Source organism: Pieris brassicae, chromosome 5 (assembly GCF_905147105.1).
Source record: "Pieris brassicae chromosome 5, ilPieBrab1.1, whole genome shotgun sequence".
Classification (NCBI taxonomy): Eukaryota; Metazoa; Arthropoda; class Insecta; order Lepidoptera; family Pieridae; genus Pieris; species Pieris brassicae.
This window is the reverse complement of record NC_059669.1, coordinates 13,659,987-13,679,423: the sequence shown is the minus strand read 5'-3', so window position 1 is coordinate 13,679,423 and position 19,437 is coordinate 13,659,987. Positions and strand designations below refer to the sequence as shown.

The window sequence follows — 19,437 nt, the reverse complement described above, 5'->3', positions numbered from 1 at the left end:
AAGAATTGACTACAATGATATGGTTCGGAGTTGTCGGAGTTTTATTTGTGACAGAATATGCGAAACTCAAATTGTACCACTACAATATTTTTGTACCATAAAAAAATCAATGGCGCTATAAGCTTTTTAGGTCTGGGCCTCAGATTTCTGTGTCTGTTTCATTATCATTTGTTAATCTATTAGGCAAGTAGGTGATCAGCCTTCTGTGCCTGACGCACGCTGTCGACTTTTTGGGTCTAAGCAGGTTTCCTCACGATGTTTTCCTTCACCGTTCGAGCGAATGTTAAATGCGCACATATAAAGTCTATTTCACAAATATCTAAGTTTTTTTTTAAATACACACGAATAATTAGATAATTTACATAATGTTTCAAGTACTTTATAACAATAGTGATGTGTGGCTAATAACAAAAATCGCATTCAAGATTTATACTTGAAACTTTATCCTTTACTACTGTAAAGATATATAATCCTTTAACGGATATATGGCGAGAGAACGTTGAGGTATCGGCTAATAAATGGACTACCCAGTCTGTTATTAGGCAGCATAACGTTACCAACATAAAAAGAAGTTGAAACACTATTTTTATATGCCGCGTGCCTAAACAAGACTGCTGTGGTTACATTTATACAAACCACAGCGGTTTGCGAATGTAACATATTTAAATGTATTGTAAGTAAATTAAAATATGTGAATTTATATGACAATACTCAACACTGAAATCGCTTCAAGCGCAGTTTACTGTCAGCAAACTATGTGTAAATAATGAAATATATGGTTTATTGGTAACATAAGTTTAATATAAATGTACTCGGAAATAAAATCTAGAGATAAAAATCTTATTCATTAAAACCAAATCTGTACAATACCGTTTCTGAGAAACAAATTAATACAATGATAACTCTGGAGCTAATAGTAAAAGTATTAAAGAAGTCCAGATCCCTGGAAGATTTCTGCGAAAAAATGTTAAATTCGTGAAATGTACTATAAGTAGTGTGGCGCAGTAGTGGCGGTGAGAACCTGTAAGTACTAACTTTTAGCTGTAAATATTTAAAGAATATTGTCGGATGTCACAGCACTATAAAATATTATAGGCTTCCTATATCCCTAACATAACACAGGGGATCTCTCTTTTAAACATAAAAACCTACACCTACACATAAATTCACTACATAATATAGAAAAAAATATGTATCACAAAGAACGGTTTGGTGGCAGTCGATAAACAATCTTATACTAAAATAATAAGTCCTGAGTACATACCTCGTTACAATATCTTCTTACCAGGAAGAAAGGCACACATTATTATTATCAGCCACGTACGGATTTGGAGAAATTTTATTAGTTTGAGAACAAAGAGAGGTTAGACTGATGCTAATACCTTGCCTCACGATAGTTCTCAAAAACGTACTACTATAAAATATAACAACTATAAATAGTGGACATAAATATTATCAATTATAATTAACAAAAAGGATATATCAAAATAAAAATGTGTCTAAGGTAACCCGAGTAAATCTCAACAATGACTGAACTAATAAATGTGACCATCAGCCGAAAAAAAATATTTGGGATCACTCTCATCAAAAATTATTAAATTAAAATTATGTATTTCGAACAAATACTACTTTTAATCACTAAATGAACAATTTGACAGAAAGAGACGAAAGAGAAAATTCGTTAATGCTTTTAGCACACCTCCGATTTTCTCACACCTTCGTTCTTTCAATTTGATATCATGCGCCCAGGTACTACGCCTTTTTAAAGTGATTGTAATGTAGGATTAGTTCCTCTGAATCTAAAAGCTACGACATTTTCTTTTGATTGTTATTTGATTGTTGGAGGTATCGCTTATAGTTTTACGTAAGTGAAGTAAGTACTTTTATTATTGCACGTTTCGCAGGGGAAATGTACTAAGAGCATAAAATTACAATGATTTAATTTTATTAATAGTAATTATTTAATGTATATGTACCTATGGTTAGAACTACTTGAATACTTACTATAGAAATTCTATATCATCTGCGTCAATATAAAGCGTTTGCTTGTGTAGCAAACCCACGTAACGGTGGCTTCCTCAATTCAGTTTTGGCACAGCTGGTATATATGGTACTACAATATCACCACCTTTCAAGTTATTCTACGGGCCGTAGAGGATAATGGCATTAATATACGCTCCCTGGCCTTTTGTTCTTACTTGACAGGCAGTCAATATCTGAAAACATATGAAATTGATTTTCAGAAAAAAATATTTATATGTATTTTTTGCGAATATACACAAACATTTTATAAAAATAGGATAACACGAAACACATTAGACATAATATAATATAATCTAGCCCTGCGTTGATTCCCGACCAATGATGAATAAACCACTGATTATTATTCTATTGCGAAGATTTTATTATAATAAATACAACAATAAATTGTGTTTATTCCTTAGAAACCCATTTCAATTTTACAATTCTTAGATTTGAAGAACACTTACGTAAAAAATACCTGTGATCTACACACGACTTTCTCTTACAATCTATTTGATTACGACGAAATTCATATTGGCGATCGCTCAACATATCATATTCTTTCAAATATACAAGAAGAGCCTATTGTTAGCGGTAGTTGATTTAGTTCTTAGGGTAGGAAATTAAACACTTCAATGATGACTTAATTCACTATAATTTACTTCACTGATTTTACGTGAACTGTATAACTTCAAACTTGTACGAAGAAAAGGCCCGTGCGCATGTGTCACAACCTCTTTTATAATCACAACTCCCTCCTACGACTCGACCATCCCACTTCGGGAAAATGGTCGAGTCAATTCGTAACAACTCGTAAACAACCGAACGAGTCAAATGAGTAACTATTGCACATGCGCACTTGTAGCAAGGTTCTTAAGAATATGTTTCATAAAAATGTTTAGAATTTAATTAAATTAATATTAGAAGCTAACACTATTTAATAAACGCTCCATAATCTTACAAAGACCAGAAGTCACCGGAAGCACCTTACTTGAGTACAGGCTACACGTTAGCAATTCATTTTTTTCCCAATCCACAGATGTGTTAGGTTAGCTAATACCTATTTTAATTTTATATCATAAAATATTAATTTTTAACCTCTGAATTATAGTTAATTAATTATTTAATTATTTATATTATTGTTTAATTTTACTAAAAATAGTATTTCCAACACCTACATAGTAATAATAAGAATGAAAAATTAATAAATAGAAAATTTTAAACAAAATAAAAATTTTGGTCCCTGTGGCAGTGACCTTTAACGCTGGCAGCACTTAATCTAAAATTTCCTAAATTTATATTTAAAACTCAAATTCAACTTAAATTTGAAAATAGCAGACAGCTTACGTAATCCGTTGGATAACTATTAATTAGACAATTAATATGTATATAGTGATAAAGACAATTTAAATAATAAATGTAAAAGTGGCTTTATTACAGACACAGAAAAAATACCAATCATACCATGTTGCTTTAAATGTGTTTCGTGTTATTTGGTATAGATGTTATCGTTAAGCTTTAACATGTGATTACGAGTGTACTTGCGTTTTCGGGTACCTTAGAGATGAAAAGTCAAAATTGAGCACCCCCAAAGCCTTACTTTTATAATATTACACCGTACCATTTGCGCATCCCACCGGTAGATCAACTTAAGTTTGTACTTTTAAAAAGACTATAATCTGTTTATCTCAGGCTTCTATAAGGGATAGCTCTAGGTATATAACCGATAAGAGATGCTGACGTGTGGTCTCTGTTAACATAATATGTAGTGTCGGTTAAAAACATTGATACATTCAAGTACGGCTGTTGTCTAAATTTGTGATCTGACTTCGTCAATATAGTAAGGTATTGGGAATTAGGTTCTTTTCAAATGAAGTTTATTTCGTCACGGGTGATCCGTTATATAAAAAATATAATGTTCTGAGCTAGGGGATCGGATAGGTATCGCCGGAGATCTCATAAAGAGTTTATTTTTAAATAAATCAACGAGGATTTTAACTGTACTTAAAACACCCAAATTACGCGTAGAAATTGACTAATTATCACACATAAAATACTTTCACTAATTAACTAACTAACATACACTTTAATTCTCTTTACTAGTCGCACTTTTCTCACCGATGTAAATCTCTCGGAATTGTACTTTTAACTAAATTTATTGGTCGCGTTTCGGCCCGCTCATCCATATTTTCCTGGGAATAATCTTGAACGAAGTTTTAGAACTTTCTAGATCAGAGTGGTATTGAGTAGCCGTTGTTCTATCCTTATCGTAAAATTAAATAAAAATACCAGGGTTACCAGCAATACAGCAGATAAGGTTCGAGATAGGCAAGAATGCTTTCTTTAAAACCGATCAGCCCACTACCGAATATATCCAGCTCCGGATAAGTATTGTATAATCCGTTTAAATCGCGAAAAATTTGAAAGAGAGGTGCCTATATTGGTTATTGCAGAAGGAATTTGGAAAACTTCGCTGAATTTATATACTTGCCATTGGTGTCACGGTGTCCTGTTTAGATGATATTTTGTAGTATAACAGAACTTTTTTTTATGTTACAGGAGGCAGACGGGACCACGGGACCAGATCTTAAGTGATACCGCCACCCATGGACACTGGCACTGCCAGAAAGCTCGCAAGCGCTCTACCGGCCTTTGAAGAATTGTACGCTCTTTTCTTGAAGAACCTAAAGTCGAAATGGTTCGGAAATACTTCAGCGGGCAGCTGGTCCCACATACTGTGGTGGTGCGCGGCAGAAATCGAAGATCGTAAGTTTTATTTCCGGATTTGGTAAATATATTTATTATTTATTACCACTTTGTTTCATGACAATATAAAAATTAAACATGAATATTTTGTTTCTATATTTCTTGACTTAATATACAAACGAGTAAGTCCGTCATTAAATAACCTAACCACGTCAGTATGAGACAGTTGTTAGCTTATATGCTTATACATTATGTGCGTCATAATAGCCATTTGAAGGTATTTATGAAAACTATTAAGTTTTTCACTTATATTATAATTTAAATAATAATTCTAGCTCATTAAAGTAATTTGCTTCTGGCAATGACGTGCGGCGTGTTGGCTACCCATTGTACGTAAAACCTGAACATGATACGTTTGACTACAAGCGTAAAAAAATACGGTTTTGTATGCAACCCTCAACCCTCTATGGATAGCAGTATTCCTGAAAACAATTATGGCGATGTTTATAAAAAAATAACATAAATTTTACTTTTTTATCAAAATTTTCAAGCCTCGGTGGAACAAAAATTCGGCATAGGCTTAGTTTCGTAGTTTTGGTAGTAGAAAACTAATCACCTATTAGTATACTTAGTAAGAAAAAAATAACCTTTAAATTCTTCCGCTCCCTTATATATCATAAAACAGAGATGGCGTAATCGAAAAAAGTTTGTTTATACAGTACATTTGCTGTGTTTTTCTCTATTGAACCGATATACGAGGATGTCATATTTTCATAATTTGGAGAACGACTGCCGCCCATCGCCGTTATTGGAGAAAGAGTAGGCTTGTTGGCGAAATAGAAATATTACAACGGACAGCTACACATAGTAGTAGAGTGGTATGGTCCCGCATTATGGTCGATCACATTGGAAGGTGATTAAAAAATAGGACGTATAAGTCAAAAAATGCAACTTCAATTTCAGAACCTTATTTACGAGGCGATATTAACAGTTTAACTAGAATGTGGTGTATCAGAGGATCAGTTTAGTGTCTGTAAATGAAAAGGAGCGCTAAAATATAAAAGTTTAAATTTGGATTTTTAATTATTAAGCAATATTACCCCGAATAAAATTTATTCAAATTCCAAATTAACTCATTTAAAATTTTGATAATAAGGCACTCTGTTATTAACATTAGTGATTGCGATCCTAACTTCTTATGTTGAATTTTTCTACTACATAGACACATCATGGTTCTACGGAAATTGACTGTATTGAAAATGTAAACAAATCCGACGTTTTTGTATAGCTACAACAATAATAATAATATAATAATTAAATCTTATTTCATTGTTTAATTATTATACAAATCCAGGTCTCTACACTCAGACAATTCTTTGTTGTGGGTGAACAAACTCACACAAAAATAAACACCTAAGTGTTTAGTTTAGTTTTAAGTACTAATACTTAACACAACTTATGGTTCGTTTCCATATACTGTCTTACCTAAAACCACCTCAAGTTGCAATTTTCTGTAGTGCCGATAGCAAATAATGCGTATAATATATTGCGATGTTACTTTTATAATTGTGTAATCGAAATATTAATAAAATAGGTGAAGAGGAAAGAAGGTATCAATATATAATTAAAGGGTTCAAATGAAAGGAGTTTAGATTAGGTTTTTCTTGACTGTGTTCAGAGGAGTTGTTCGGATTACTTGCAGTTGAGTTTTATAATCGGATATCGAGAGCCAAACGAAATTCCTGCGTACGTCGAATCCGCCGACATACAAACCAATAAAAAGTATTAACAAACCAATTCGACTTAAGGTCTTTCAATATTGTTTTTTTTCATACGCGTATTACATATAAGAAAGGGTTATTAATATATTACAATTTAGTTAATGAATAATTTATTGAATAAATCCGACAAAAAATATTTAATAAATAACCTTTTATAAATGTGACAGTATGACGTCAATGAAAAGTACATAATTAATTTTAATTTACGAAATAAATACGTCAATCTGAACAATAAACACAATATACATATAAAGCGTTTTTCTTAATTGTATTACTATTAATACAACATATTCCGATATTTAAAATATTTCACTAAAGGTAAGGTTTTAATTAAGAAATAAAATTCAGATATAGGATTATAGTAATAAGGATTTCTAATTTTTTTATGACACTTCGACTCGTCATGATTATAAATAGTTCATTATTTTAGATATTCAAACATTATTTTACTGGAATATTGAAAACATATATATTTTTCTTAGGCAATATTTGAAATAATTTCCTATTCAGATCAATCTACAATTACTCTCTGCCAACTGAAAAGGCAATTTCTACCAACTGTCGTCTTGAGCTCATTTAGAATATTTACGGTCTTTATAATAAAAATGTATACATATTTTGCCCCCTGTTTCTTTTAATTTTACACAAGCCTTAAAAACATAAGATAATGATGCCTTAATGATAAATTTATTATTTTAACGAAACGAACTAACATTCTCCATCCCTCGGTGTAGGGATTATAATAATTGATTTTCATTCTTAATTGTCTATTCTGCCACTGGATCTATATACAAACAAACAGGCGGTTTTAATACGATATAATATTTGATGAAAACTACAGTAGTTACTGCCAATAGCAATTAGTTTTTAATAGGAATTAAAGAAAAAAATAAAAAAAAACCAAGATAAAAAGCATCGTTCTTCGTCGAAGGTCTATTACTATTGTATACTTGGAAAGTAATTTGACTAAACAGAAATGCGATTATTAGTTATATTATTTGTCGCACTAGGGTCGTATGGAGTTTTGGGAGATTATCCTTTGGGTTTCAAACGGGTATTAATTAAAGATGTTAGTGCATGTTCCTGTATATCTTCATACCAGAAAGCCGCATTAAAACTATCTGCTCCACTTGCCTTTAAAAAATTCGGAATTTCGCCTCAATACATGCCGATTCCGCCAAAAGATAAGCTTAAGGTAAGATGTTCATATTTTTATGAAGATGATCGTATGTTATAAGAAAATATTTAATTTGATATTTTAATATAAGATGAATTTACGTTTCTTTCGCTTCAGGACCACACTTTTCACTACGACATTTTGTAATTGAAATATGAATTGTATTTCATATAAGTATTAATAGTGTTTTAGAGCAGTGTTGGCCTGGTGGCTTCAACGTGCGACTCCCATCCCTGAGATCGTAGGTTCGATCCCCGGCTGTGCACCAATGGACTTTCTTTCTATGTGCGTATTAAACATTCGCTCGAACGGTGAAGGAAAACATCGTAAGGAAACCGACTTGCCTTAGACCCAATAGGTCGACAGCGCGCGTCAGGCACAGAAGGCTGATCACCGACTTGCCTATTAGATTAACAAATGGTCATGGAACAGATACAGAAGTCTGAGGCTCAGACCTGAAAAGGTTGTAGCGCCATTGATTAACTTAATTAATTAATAGTGTTTTAATAATTCAGGGTGGATTTGTGACTGCCTCTGTAGAATTGGGAAATTACATTGACCCACTTAGAACTATTGATCCTGCGTTTATTAGTTATCCAAAAGGAAAGGAAAGTGTCAACTACACCTTAATATTGATCGGTAAGCAGAAATTCTACTTAAACTAGCATTATCACGTGCTTATGTGACGACCCTTGTGTCCTTGTGATTTTATCAGTAAGGAATTTTTAGGAAATGGTCAAATCAGAGCATCTAAATAAGGGACAAATAAAAGTACGACATAGCACACGACAAAAGGTTGCATGTGCATGCTCTCATTTTTAAATTTCAGTTCAAAATTGCGTGCCTATTTCACAGATTTCGACGGACATCAGGGAAATGCACCAAACGCCCGCCTTCTCGCTATTAATGTAAATGTTCCAAATAGCAAGAATTTAATAATTGGTGGTGATATAGCTGTACCTTTGATCTCACCCGTCCCAAGCTTAGGAACCGGTATTCACAGAATCGGAGGCATCTTGTATGAGCAGAAGGCCCACATAGACCCTGAGCAAATTGAGTTTTTAAAGTGAGTTATAGTGAAATCCGATAAGTAGGTATAATTGTTGGTAATAAATTTGGCTAGATACTTCCTGTCTTTGCTCCACGAATTCGCTTTTTTCTTAATCCTAGGGCTGACCAATGATATTATAGAAGTTGTGGTAATACAATTTATATCAAAACTAATAGACAAGAAGATCAAAATGCACGCTATGGGGCAGTATACCTAGGTAACACTGTAAATATTTAAAAAAATTAATAACGGCTTAATGTAGACAGTTGCCAATACTTTTATTGTTTTTCGAAGTAATCTCCGTTCCTCTCTATACATCGACGCTTTTGATGAAACCAACGAGAGAAGCAATGGGCCTATTCTTCCTTAGGGGTCTCTTCTACGGCATTTTCATACGATTTCGCCGCATCTTCAGGGCTCGTAAAGTGAATACCTCGAATTTTCTTCTTCTAAAATTCTTGGGAATAAATGAAAGTCGCAGGGCTCCTGCGACGACTGTATGGCGGATGACTCATTATCTCGACACCTGCCACAGTCAAATATTCAAGTCCGTTTTGCGGAGTATGCTGAAGCATTGTCGTGGTGAAAGAGGATCCTGCTTCGAGGGCGCTGTTGTGAATTTTTTTCCAAAACAACAGGCAAACAGCGATTGACATATCAGTCTGCAATAACAGTCCTTCCATCTTCTAGCACAACGCGAAATGACCATTCCAACTAAAGAATGAGTCAAAAATATTTTTTCCTTGACTTCTTCTTGTACTTTACCTTACAAGGGTTTTAGATTTGCCGCCAATTCACAAAAACAAATGACAAATGAATGTAATATACTACATTAGGTTACGAAAGAGTTCTAAAACTGAAATTGAAAAAAGTTTTCATTAGCAATGTTTCTAACTGGCCAGTTGTAAACATTTTATTAATGATCAAATTGTAAGAATGACGCTGTGAATATTTATTACTTTCATATAATACTCGCGTACTTATATTATCATTTGCAAACTAATAATGATTTGGGATACATATATTGTTATGCTGCTTTACAGATTGGCAAAAAGCCGTGTTATACAACTGGGACAATTCACATATACCTACAACATTAAGCCGGAGCCTTTGGCGGGGACTTTCTACACTACTGAAGTCAAAAGTTGCGGAAAACACTAATATAACATTTAAATCAGTGTAATATGTTCTTGGAAATAAACACATCTTTATTGAATAAAACTGATTTTTATTGACACGAAATAAATTTTATTTTTATCTTTTAAATAATTCTACAAAATAATTTAATTAGCTTATTAAAAGAATCGACTTAACTTTGGTTTCCCAAATTAAATCACTGACGTCACTTGGAAACCGAAGTTTAGTATAGGTAGTTAGCAATAAGAGTTTCAAACCACGATAGGAGAGCAAAATTAGATCACGATCGCGACGTATAAAGATGAAAAGGCCCACTAATCCACGCAGGGTGACGAGAACTCAGTAATAAAGAAAATAGAAATGGAGCCGGTTCCAGGAAATCTTTGATCTTTAGGGGTCCAAAAAATGTAGTTAGTTTGTACATGTGTAAGTGTATTTTGTGAATAGTATTATTTCTTGTATAATTATATATTTTTAATAAATAAAATTGAATTTTATTAATTATTATTATAAAGCGGTGACGTTACTTATATCATCGACATAAGGCTTTCTATTCATCACGATCAAGATCTTTAAATAGTTATAATAATAATAATAAAATCGCTTTATTTGGTAACCTTTTAACTTACATGCTAATAGTATTGTCTTTTGTTAAAATAGCTTTTACACATTAAGAAAAACATTTTTTGAACGGATTAAAGCTATGTATTATTATTTAAAACTTATAATTATTTACATTATTCTAAATTTGCTTGACCACGCACGCTGAAAAGCACGCGAAACGTCGGAAAAAAATAAAATTTAGAATCCTTAAGTCTTATTTATATAGCAAACATAATAAATTTATTAGCAACCACTTTGGTAAGGTCCATGTCTCTCTATCCTTGGCAAACTCCATCCTTTTGGTAGATCGTCCTCCCATCTTTTGATTTGACCTCATTGTTTTCTTTTCCCGTTCCTCGCATACACTTTATAACATCCCTAGTCCATTGATCTTTGTTGGTCCTCATTATGTGTCCAGTCCAGTTCCATTTAAGTTTATCATTTTTTGTAACACGTCACTGACGTTTTTTTTTTTCTTATTTTTGAAGTTACAGTCAGAGATGGGGTAGACTGTATTTATTTTATTCAAACTTTAGGTCTGGTTTCAACGCCTTTACGAGAAACCCAAAACATTTAATGTTTTACCAAGTGTTGGTTCTTGTACTCCATCTGCCCACGTCAACAACATATTCTTAATTGGTGAAAAATAACGTTTCGATTTTATAATCCAAAACCCACTAGGCAGTCATTCTTAAACTAGTTATTCTAAAACTATTATCATTATTTTTTGCGTTTTCCACCAGTTGGTCATAAAAGAACATTATTTTTGAGACTATTTAAAGATAAATCTGTTGAAGGATGTGTTTGGGTATGCCCGGTGGAGGTCAGGCCCCCCTGTCGAGTGATTAATTTATTATTCGCGTAATTATCACACAGAACTTGTGTGCGTAAGATGACCGGCAGACGTAGAAATCAGATGGATGTCAGAATCACCAACTTGCCCAAACAATATTTTTCTATAAAAATCTTTTATATAAAGTGGTGAAATTTAAGTACGTCCTTTATTTCTTTGTAATATTGAGTATTTAAAAGATAATTGTCACATTCAAAAAGTTAATTATTGTAAAAACCTTACAATTGTTAATTAATTCACAATCTTTAGAAAGTAATTTAAATATATCAAAAAAACTGGCATGTCGAAATGTAAATTTTGATTAGTATACAACGCTTGTTCTTTATTCTTACATTATAAAAATCATAATGATAAGTGGTTCTGTAGTTTGACAAAAATTTCAACAAAACCGTGCAATACAACGCATTGCACGGTTTTGTTGTAATCCTAGGCAGACGCTTCAGCAGGGGAACAGGGATTCATGCTTCCAAAAGAAGGTATGCTAGGGCATCTGTACAAACATTGTACCCGACCTCCCCCAGACAGGTTCATCTATCTGCTCCATTTCACATTATTCAGGGTCAAAGGGGGCCGACCTTTGGGCACTGCTGATGATGCCAACTATTATACGCTGTTACCGTGTCGATTACTGGTGGCGCCCTGGAGCTATAGTGGATACGAATAGTAGCGAGTCCGACATAACCCTCCCCCACAAGGCAGTCGTGCTGCGGGAAAAAAGTGGAACAAAACTGCGGTATTTTATATATATATATTATACTACATAAAACCTTTAAAAAACAACAATGTGAATTCAATGGTAAAAGTAATTAATTTTAAGATCAATTAACTTTTAATACAAAAAGCAATATATAAAGCATTGTTTTAAGTCGAAGCGACTATTCTTTTGACGTATTGTATTTTAATTATACAAAAATGCGATTATTGTTCAGTTTATATTTTGTTGTACTAGGATCATATGGGATATTGGGAGAATTGCCTCACACCTGCTCCTGTATCCCTGGATTCTTAAAGGCTAAACTAGAGCTATCTGCTCCAAACGCCTTCAAGAAGTTTGGAATTTCTCCGACATTCTTGCCAGTCCCGCCTAAAGACAAGCTAAAGGTAAGATTTTAAGTTTAACTGTGTTCGACTTTATTTTTCTGTATTTGATTATATTTTATTGTATTTGATTGTATTTGGTTGTTTTTTACTATATTTGACCGGAAAATAAGAGGGCCGATATGGTTCTCAGTAATTCACTTTATGAATTAGCTGCACGTGCGTCCAAGTTTAGTATTTAATGCGTCTAATCGATAAGTTGGTTAATTAGGAATTGAGTTCTATTTATAATTAAGTTTTAAAGTATTAAGGTTGGATAGAATTCCTAGTTATTGATATAAGACTTAATATTGAAACTAAAACTATTGTTTCAGAGTTCTTTTATGACAGCAAACGTGGAGTTGGGAAATTTCATTGATCCACTCAGAACTATTGACACTAAGTATATTTCGTATCCACAGGGAAAGAGTGATGTTAAATACTCGTTATTCCTCTTTGGTAATAAGCCATTAAACATTTATTTTAAACTTTTTTCTTCACAACATAGTGAGGAGTTAAAGATATTTAAAAAACACATTTTTGAATATACTATTGAAACTTACATTAAATAGATAGTATTAATGGACAATGAGAGTTTTTAACAAAATCGCATCAATGCAAGTACGCAATACAATAAGTTTTAATACTCAATATTTTCTATAATTTACAGATGTTGATGGACAACAAGGCCCTCCTCCGAACGTATACCTTATAGGCCTGTATGTAAATGTACCAAACAGCAAGAACTTATTGATTGGGGGTGACATAGCTGTACCTTTTATTCCACCTGTGCCAGGTTTAGGAACTGGTGTTCACAGACTAACAGGGCTCTTGTATGAGCAGAACGACCACATTGACCCTGATGCAATGGAATTCATGAAGTATGCCATTAGTTTCTTGTCATTTTTTTATAATGTTTGTTCCTTTTCTCTTACATGTCTGTATTGTCTAGTTCAAGTGGATCAGTGATCGAATGGCCTTTACATAAATGCAATAGGTGAATATATTTATATATTTATTTACAGATTGATAAAAACTCGTGTTATACAACTGGAACCAATGGTCAAGAAGTATAATCTCAAACCTGAGCCTGTAGCGGGGACTTTCTATACGACTGAACTTAAACGATGCGGAGACACCAAACACTAATATTTTTGTTTTGAAATAAATGTTTGTTATAAAAGCATAAATTAATAAGATTATTTAATAATAACCTATGAACCGATGACTACAATACTTCAAGAACCTTCAAGAATATAATATTCTTCTACATTGTTTCTTGATATCTATAAAATTGTCGCATGTCTACTACATTAAACATATACATTGTAAAATACATTCCAATGTAAATGTAAATTATAAATTTATATTTTAACTATATGAAAACTTTGTAGGTATCGTAAATTAAAAATAGTTTCAAGAAAGAATTGTACGCAATTCCAATGTTGTTTGATATCCTATGTGGAAATGGCATACCGCATAGAGTACGAGAGTATGTTTGACTCTACTACTCAGAAAGCTGGGTGGGCGAAATCCACTTATCCCAGATTGGGATCTCCAGCACTGCTGCGCTCAGAGGCTCTCGCGTTCGCTACCGTATTCTACCAGATGAAACTGCCTCTCCCTGCGTTCCAGATCATTATAATATTGCGACATTCACAAATGACCTGCACCTTCAAATAATTAAACCAAAAGAGATATATAATCGCAAGACGCCATGGGTAACATTTATGTTGTCCGTGGTTGAAGGTTTTGGTAGTATAATTTCAATACGTTTTTCATTTATTTTATAAAGAAAAATGGATAAGTATGTATCGGAATTTTGCAATTCAAATGATAGATATAAACTATTATGCTAAATACAGTTTTGAACATAATTTGCATAAACAATTAAATACACTCGCTGTACCCTGCAGTTTCACCTGCCATAATGTGGTCGTTGCTAGGTGTTATATGTAGAGTAAACCTCAAGTAAATATTTTTCGCATCCAGAGAACTATCAAGTCTCCGTCGTCAACCAGACATTTGGGTTCGTCGAATTATTGCGTAGACTGAAATACTGTGCCTACTACCTGCACTCCTCCACATTGCAACTATAGTCAACAGATTGTGACGGGATGCGGTCTTTCTATGTCGCTTGGTCTATATGCTTTTCGTTGGATACTCCAGATTCCGTTATTTTCTCTGTCGCCGAAGTTAGTCTCCAAAGAATGGAACTCTTTGTTTTTCATTTTCTGCGGTGCCGATCAGTCGCAAGTCACAGCCCTGATTTAAAAATTCTTGCAAGGCGGCCTCGTGTCGAAAACGAGAATGTTTTAAAGCGAGTGCAGAAGCGGTGATATCTTGTGATGACGATATCTACAAACTTAAAGCCACAAAAAAAAGTTCAAACAGGAGATTTCTAGGCAAAGTCCGAGTACATTTCCAGAGTAGGTGAGGACCTCCCTTCGAGAACCTTCTGGTCTCTCGGCAAAGCTGTCCAAGGGAATTTTTGTCGGGCTCTCGATACGTTTCACCCTGCACAGGGAATCCCTGACACATACCGCGAAGGAGAAATCCTTTCTTTTGGGTTGTTTTATCTAAAATCTAAAGCAGAGTCATCCAATGACGAAGGGTCACAAACCATTGATTCCATTAATTGCGTTGAGCAATATTACCATATTGGTAACACGATCTATGCGTGGTGCATGAAATGCGTTTGAAACTCGACGCCACAGATAATAGAATTTATGACAAGGAGTAAAAAAAATCAATATACAAATTATTCACGTTTTTGAAAATCGTATTTCTCTTTTAAAACTAAGTCACACAAAATAAATGTACATAATTTGCCTTGTAAAAATGATAAGATTTATTTATGATGTTATGTAATTTATATAAAGATACATGTTGAGTAGTAAGTATATAAATGAATAAGAATGTAACTATTTCAAGATAGTGTTGAAGTTGTGTTACTGTGAAGGTAAGAATTAATTTTTATATTAAAAACAGAAAGCTTCTTTTAATATATGTATTCTTATAATATAAATTGTCAAAGGACAGTTTTCAACAATTTGGTTAGTCCACACACATTATTTCAAATTTGCGCGGTAAAAATGACATAACTATGCCTTGCCCGAGAAGAGGGTTTTCGTCAGCGACAGCGACAGCGTCAGCTGATCAGAACTTCAATAATAACAATTACTTTAGTAATTAATATATTTTATCTCTCTTTGAAGTTGCTCTCCTTAAAGCCTCAGATAGCATCGTAATGATGTTCAGTTTCGCGGTCATTTGGAAGGGAAGGCTAAATTCGTCCCCCAAAAGCCTTGTGTGCCCAGCAAGGTGAGACGGTACTTCACTCACCGCATGCAACTCTATAAAGGGTAAATTCGGCCCCACATGGTGTAGACACGGAGACTCTTGTCACCTCTGGGAGGGAGCCCCAGAACCAGCGGTTGAATACGATCTAGCGGAAAGCGTAGATCGTATTCAATGACGAGCGATTCGAATCGTCAACGATCAATCACATTCCGTGCGGCTAGATCCCTTGGCGTTGCGTGGAGATGTGGGTTATCTCTGAATCTTCTACCGCATTTACCAAAGAGAGTGATTAGAGGAGTTGTTCAGTCCTTTACCTGCAGCAGAGAACAAAATACCCCTTGGCGTTGCGTAGGGATGTGAACTTTTTGTTCGTACAAACGTAACATTTATTTTTAACTTAACATCTTTCGTAATTGTATTAAACCTAAATAAAAAATGAATGAAATGATTTATTCTGATCTAAACTCTTGTTATTCTTTTGGAGCCACTTTATTGCTTAAGGTTGGCTGATTACTAAACTTGAATTGTTTGGTATCTTGCGCTAGTCTAATAACGGTTAGGCTGTGAGCCAGTCGCCGATCCACTCCATCACGTTCCGCAACCACGACTTCTTCCTTTTACTAGCCCGTCTCTTGCCTTGCATCGTTATAAGCTGCAACAAGTCCTATCGATGATATCGCAAAACGTGTTCAAGATCCGATGATCTTATGATCTAGACTTCAAATAGTCTATGGATGGATGGTAGGGCAGGTAGGGTACCTGCCCTACCATCCATCTATCACCTTGGTTGGCGATTTATAAACAAACCGTCTCAAATTGCAAAAAAGGGAAGCCGAGAGTTTCTTGACAGTTCTCATCCGAGATTAGTAAGTGCAATATTAGAGGCATTTTATTTTCCAAATGATTTAAGATTAGATTTAAAACTAATAATGGCTACTGTAGAAGGCTCGAGTATACAATATATTTTTTGCATCACATAAGATCGTTGATTTGACTAAGAAAATATTTTTTAATGTATTGTTCTGTATGGCTAATACGCCCCTTATTTTCAGCTTAAAGGAAAATGCTTTCTTTACTATTTTTAATTGGTATACATGGAACTATTGGGCACACTGTGCACAACAAAGAGTGTACATGTATTGGGAACTACTTGAAAGTAGAAAATACTAATTTATCTGTGTCAGAGGCGTTTGAGAAATATGACATTACTCCTAAATACTTACCAGTCCCACCGAAATATTTATTAGAGGTATGTATTATTTAATTCAAAAAAACATTTTTTTAAACAAATAAATTAATTTAATCTAACAACAACTTGGGTGAGATTAAGCCACTTGTCGGAAACCTCTTTTAATGGGTGTTTATAGACTGTAGACTTAATCAGTAGCGACACCAGCCTTGGTCTGCGAATTATGCATCTGTTTCGTGATAAAAAAATTGTAACAGCAAGTAGGTAGCCTTTGGCGTAAACGGCGTCGACTTTGAGGTCTAAACCGATTTATTTACGATATTTGAAGTGAAACTTCTTTATCGGCGTTAGAAAAAAAAATACCATAACCTTTTTCGTTACGCGCCATCTTTTTCTTGTCCCTACCACGGTTGATTCGTAGCCATTAATAACAAAAATATATAATAACGATAACAATGATAGTAATAATTCTATTACAATCAATGAAATTCTGTAATAATCTTAGTAGTAATAAGGTAAAATGAAATAATTGTATAATTTGTATTCATGTCTATGATAATAAAAGCCTTTTGTTAAACTTTATCTAATTTAAGTTTATTCAACGAATTGCTGTTAAGTTGCATATAGTAGATCATTTCTCGAAAAAATAATGTCATAAAGAAGTTTCACTTCTTACGTGTGTACACTAGTACACACACACATTTAATTTATTTTAAATAACAATTCAAAATTAACCTTACGAACGAGTTTTAATTACACACATAAAAATACAAGTCCATTGTTGCACAGCCGAAGTTCGAATCTACCACCTCAGGGATCAGCGTCGAACGTCAAGCAATCCAACACTTATCTAAACTATACTTAATCAATAATCTTAATAATACAATTTGTTTTTTTAGGGCAAATTGGTTTCAGCTGATGTTAAACTAGGAAACTTTGTACCACCAATCAGAACTGCCGATCCAGAGATAAAATATTCGAAAGGAAAAAATTATGTTAATTACACCATTTTTATAATAGGTAAGTTGTTATTTTAGCGGCCTTGTCGCTGTCGAGCGATCTCTTCCATGTAATGTGAGCCAAAACAAATTAGAAAAGCATATAATTGTGATATATTTACTGTTATTACTACCTAACTACATAATAATACCTACCTACCTACCTACCTACCTACAGTTAAAAATGCAATCAGAAAAAGTATACTCGTATACTTATACTAAAGACTGGGTTTCAAACATTCATAAATATTGAATTCAAAAATAATAAATGTACAGAACATCACAGTATGTCATCATTTCTAAAGAGGCTAAAACTATTTGGGCATATTGAGTTCCCTTGTCAGATACCTCTTGCAATGGGCGTTACTTGCTGTATCCTAAACAAAGTTTGTTTGCCGATCATTTGCTTTGTTCTAATAGTTAAGAAAGTGAGTAGCCTGCCCGACACACGCCGTATCAACACTTAAAAAATATTTTTCAGATATAGACGGCCCGGGTTGTGACCCTTATAAAGGCTACCTAGTCAGCCTTGTTATAAATGTGCCCAAGAGCGAGAATAATCTTATACTATCTGGAGACTCTATTGTACCTGTGAGCCCACCCATGGTCAAACTAGGCAGCGGAATTCATCGGACAGTTGGTTTGCTGTACGAGCAGGAAGAATGGATAAACCCTGATAACATAGAATTATTTGAGTAAGAAAAAAACTATATTCTTGAAATTATAAATTTCCACTAGTCAGTTTCCGTTTGTATCATACATAAATATAGAATTGGTGAAAAATATTTCCAATAATTTTTTGTAGTGAATTATTCTTTTATTAGTCATCGCTGTTACTTGAAAGTCGATGAAAAGAAAAAGCGTCAGTAAAAAGAGACAGACACAAAAATTCATAAAATTTAACGTGGGAGAAAATGAGATAGAAAGCACTATTCAGTGTATAAACTTTAAATTACTGTAGTACAAGTTCGACTCCATACATCAAAAGCAAACAACGTATATGGCGAGAGAATGATGAAATATTGAAACAAACGTTGAGTTTTGTAATTAATTATTGCCGTTAATTAAACCCATAAAACCTTTTTAGGCTGGCAAGGACAAGAAATATAAACCTCTGGACGTTCACAAAGAAATACCACCTCGTGGACCTCGTAGCTGGGAACTTCTATCGTACTGAACTCGACTACTGTGCTGACTGGAAGAAGGAAGATCTGAACGATGATGTAAATAAACGATGTGAACGATTCTGTAAATTTGTCTCCAACGACGATGAAAACAATGATTTAAAATGCAAAAATTAAATAAAGATAGCAATTTAAATTTATCTGTCCCATTTTTATTTCTCCTACATAGAAAGCTTTAGGATACTTCACCGAAGTATGCCGTTACGAGTTTTTTCCGAGAAGGAGCATTTTACCCTAGCAAAAAGTTTTATTAATACAACCAACGTAATGTACGTGTTCCATGTATTACGTATATTGATAGTCCACATTGAATAAAAAAAACTAACTTATGATGTGTCAAGGAAATGAAATGTTAT

The 19,437-nt window shown here is 33.7% G+C and overlaps 3 protein-coding genes across 3 annotated transcripts; all 3 read left to right on the top strand.

Moving 5' to 3' along the window:
- Window positions 1-7,463: 7,463 nt before the first annotated feature.
- Window positions 7,464-9,952, top strand: LOC123709989. Its single transcript, XM_045661640.1, has 4 exons — window positions 7,464-7,704; window positions 8,202-8,325; window positions 8,542-8,752; window positions 9,781-9,952. Exons 1-4 carry the CDS (start codon window positions 7,486-7,488, stop codon window positions 9,896-9,898), a joined length of 672 nt encoding a protein of 223 aa, XP_045517596.1. The 5' UTR covers window positions 7,464-7,485; the 3' UTR covers window positions 9,899-9,952.
- Window positions 9,953-12,221: 2,269 nt separating this feature from the next.
- LOC123710028 lies at window positions 12,222-13,597 on the top strand. Its single transcript, XM_045661689.1, has 4 exons — window positions 12,222-12,431; window positions 12,743-12,866; window positions 13,078-13,288; window positions 13,433-13,597. Exons 1-4 carry the CDS (start codon window positions 12,243-12,245, stop codon window positions 13,554-13,556), a joined length of 648 nt encoding a protein of 215 aa, XP_045517645.1. The 5' UTR covers window positions 12,222-12,242; the 3' UTR covers window positions 13,557-13,597.
- A 1,749-nt stretch (window positions 13,598-15,346) lies between these two features.
- On the top strand, window positions 15,347-19,200 carry LOC123710012 (putative odorant-binding protein A5). The gene is made up of 5 exons (XM_045661664.1): window positions 15,347-15,369; window positions 16,763-16,959; window positions 17,799-17,919; window positions 18,379-18,592; window positions 18,985-19,200. Exons 2-5 carry the CDS (start codon window positions 16,774-16,776, stop codon window positions 19,196-19,198), a joined length of 735 nt encoding a protein of 244 aa, XP_045517620.1. The 5' UTR covers window positions 15,347-15,369; window positions 16,763-16,773; the 3' UTR covers window positions 19,199-19,200.
- The last annotated feature ends 237 nt before the right edge of the window (window positions 19,201-19,437 follow it).

Bases quoted from the DNA above. Each gene is read 5' to 3' on its own strand.
- LOC123710012 (XM_045661664.1), top strand. From the start codon at position 16,774: ATGCTTTCTTTACTATTTTTAATTGGTATACATGGAACTATTGGGCAC. The intron at 16,960-17,798 runs GTATGTATTATT...TTGTTTTTTTAG, and splicing joins CACCGAAATATTTATTAGAG to GGCAAATTGGTTTCAGCTGA. The intron at 17,920-18,378 runs GTAAGTTGTTAT...AATATTTTTCAG, and splicing joins TTACACCATTTTTATAATAG to ATATAGACGGCCCGGGTTGT.
- LOC123709989 (XM_045661640.1), top strand. From the start codon at position 7,486: ATGCGATTATTAGTTATATTATTTGTCGCACTAGGGTCGTATGGAGTT. The intron at 7,705-8,201 runs GTAAGATGTTCA...TTAATAATTCAG, and splicing joins CGCCAAAAGATAAGCTTAAG to GGTGGATTTGTGACTGCCTC. The intron at 8,753-9,780 runs GTGAGTTATAGT...GCTGCTTTACAG, and splicing joins GAGCAAATTGAGTTTTTAAA to ATTGGCAAAAAGCCGTGTTA.
- LOC123710028 (XM_045661689.1), top strand. From the start codon at position 12,243: ATGCGATTATTGTTCAGTTTATATTTTGTTGTACTAGGATCATATGGG. The intron at 12,432-12,742 runs GTAAGATTTTAA...CTATTGTTTCAG, and splicing joins CGCCTAAAGACAAGCTAAAG to AGTTCTTTTATGACAGCAAA. The intron at 12,867-13,077 runs GTAATAAGCCAT...TATAATTTACAG, and splicing joins ATACTCGTTATTCCTCTTTG to ATGTTGATGGACAACAAGGC.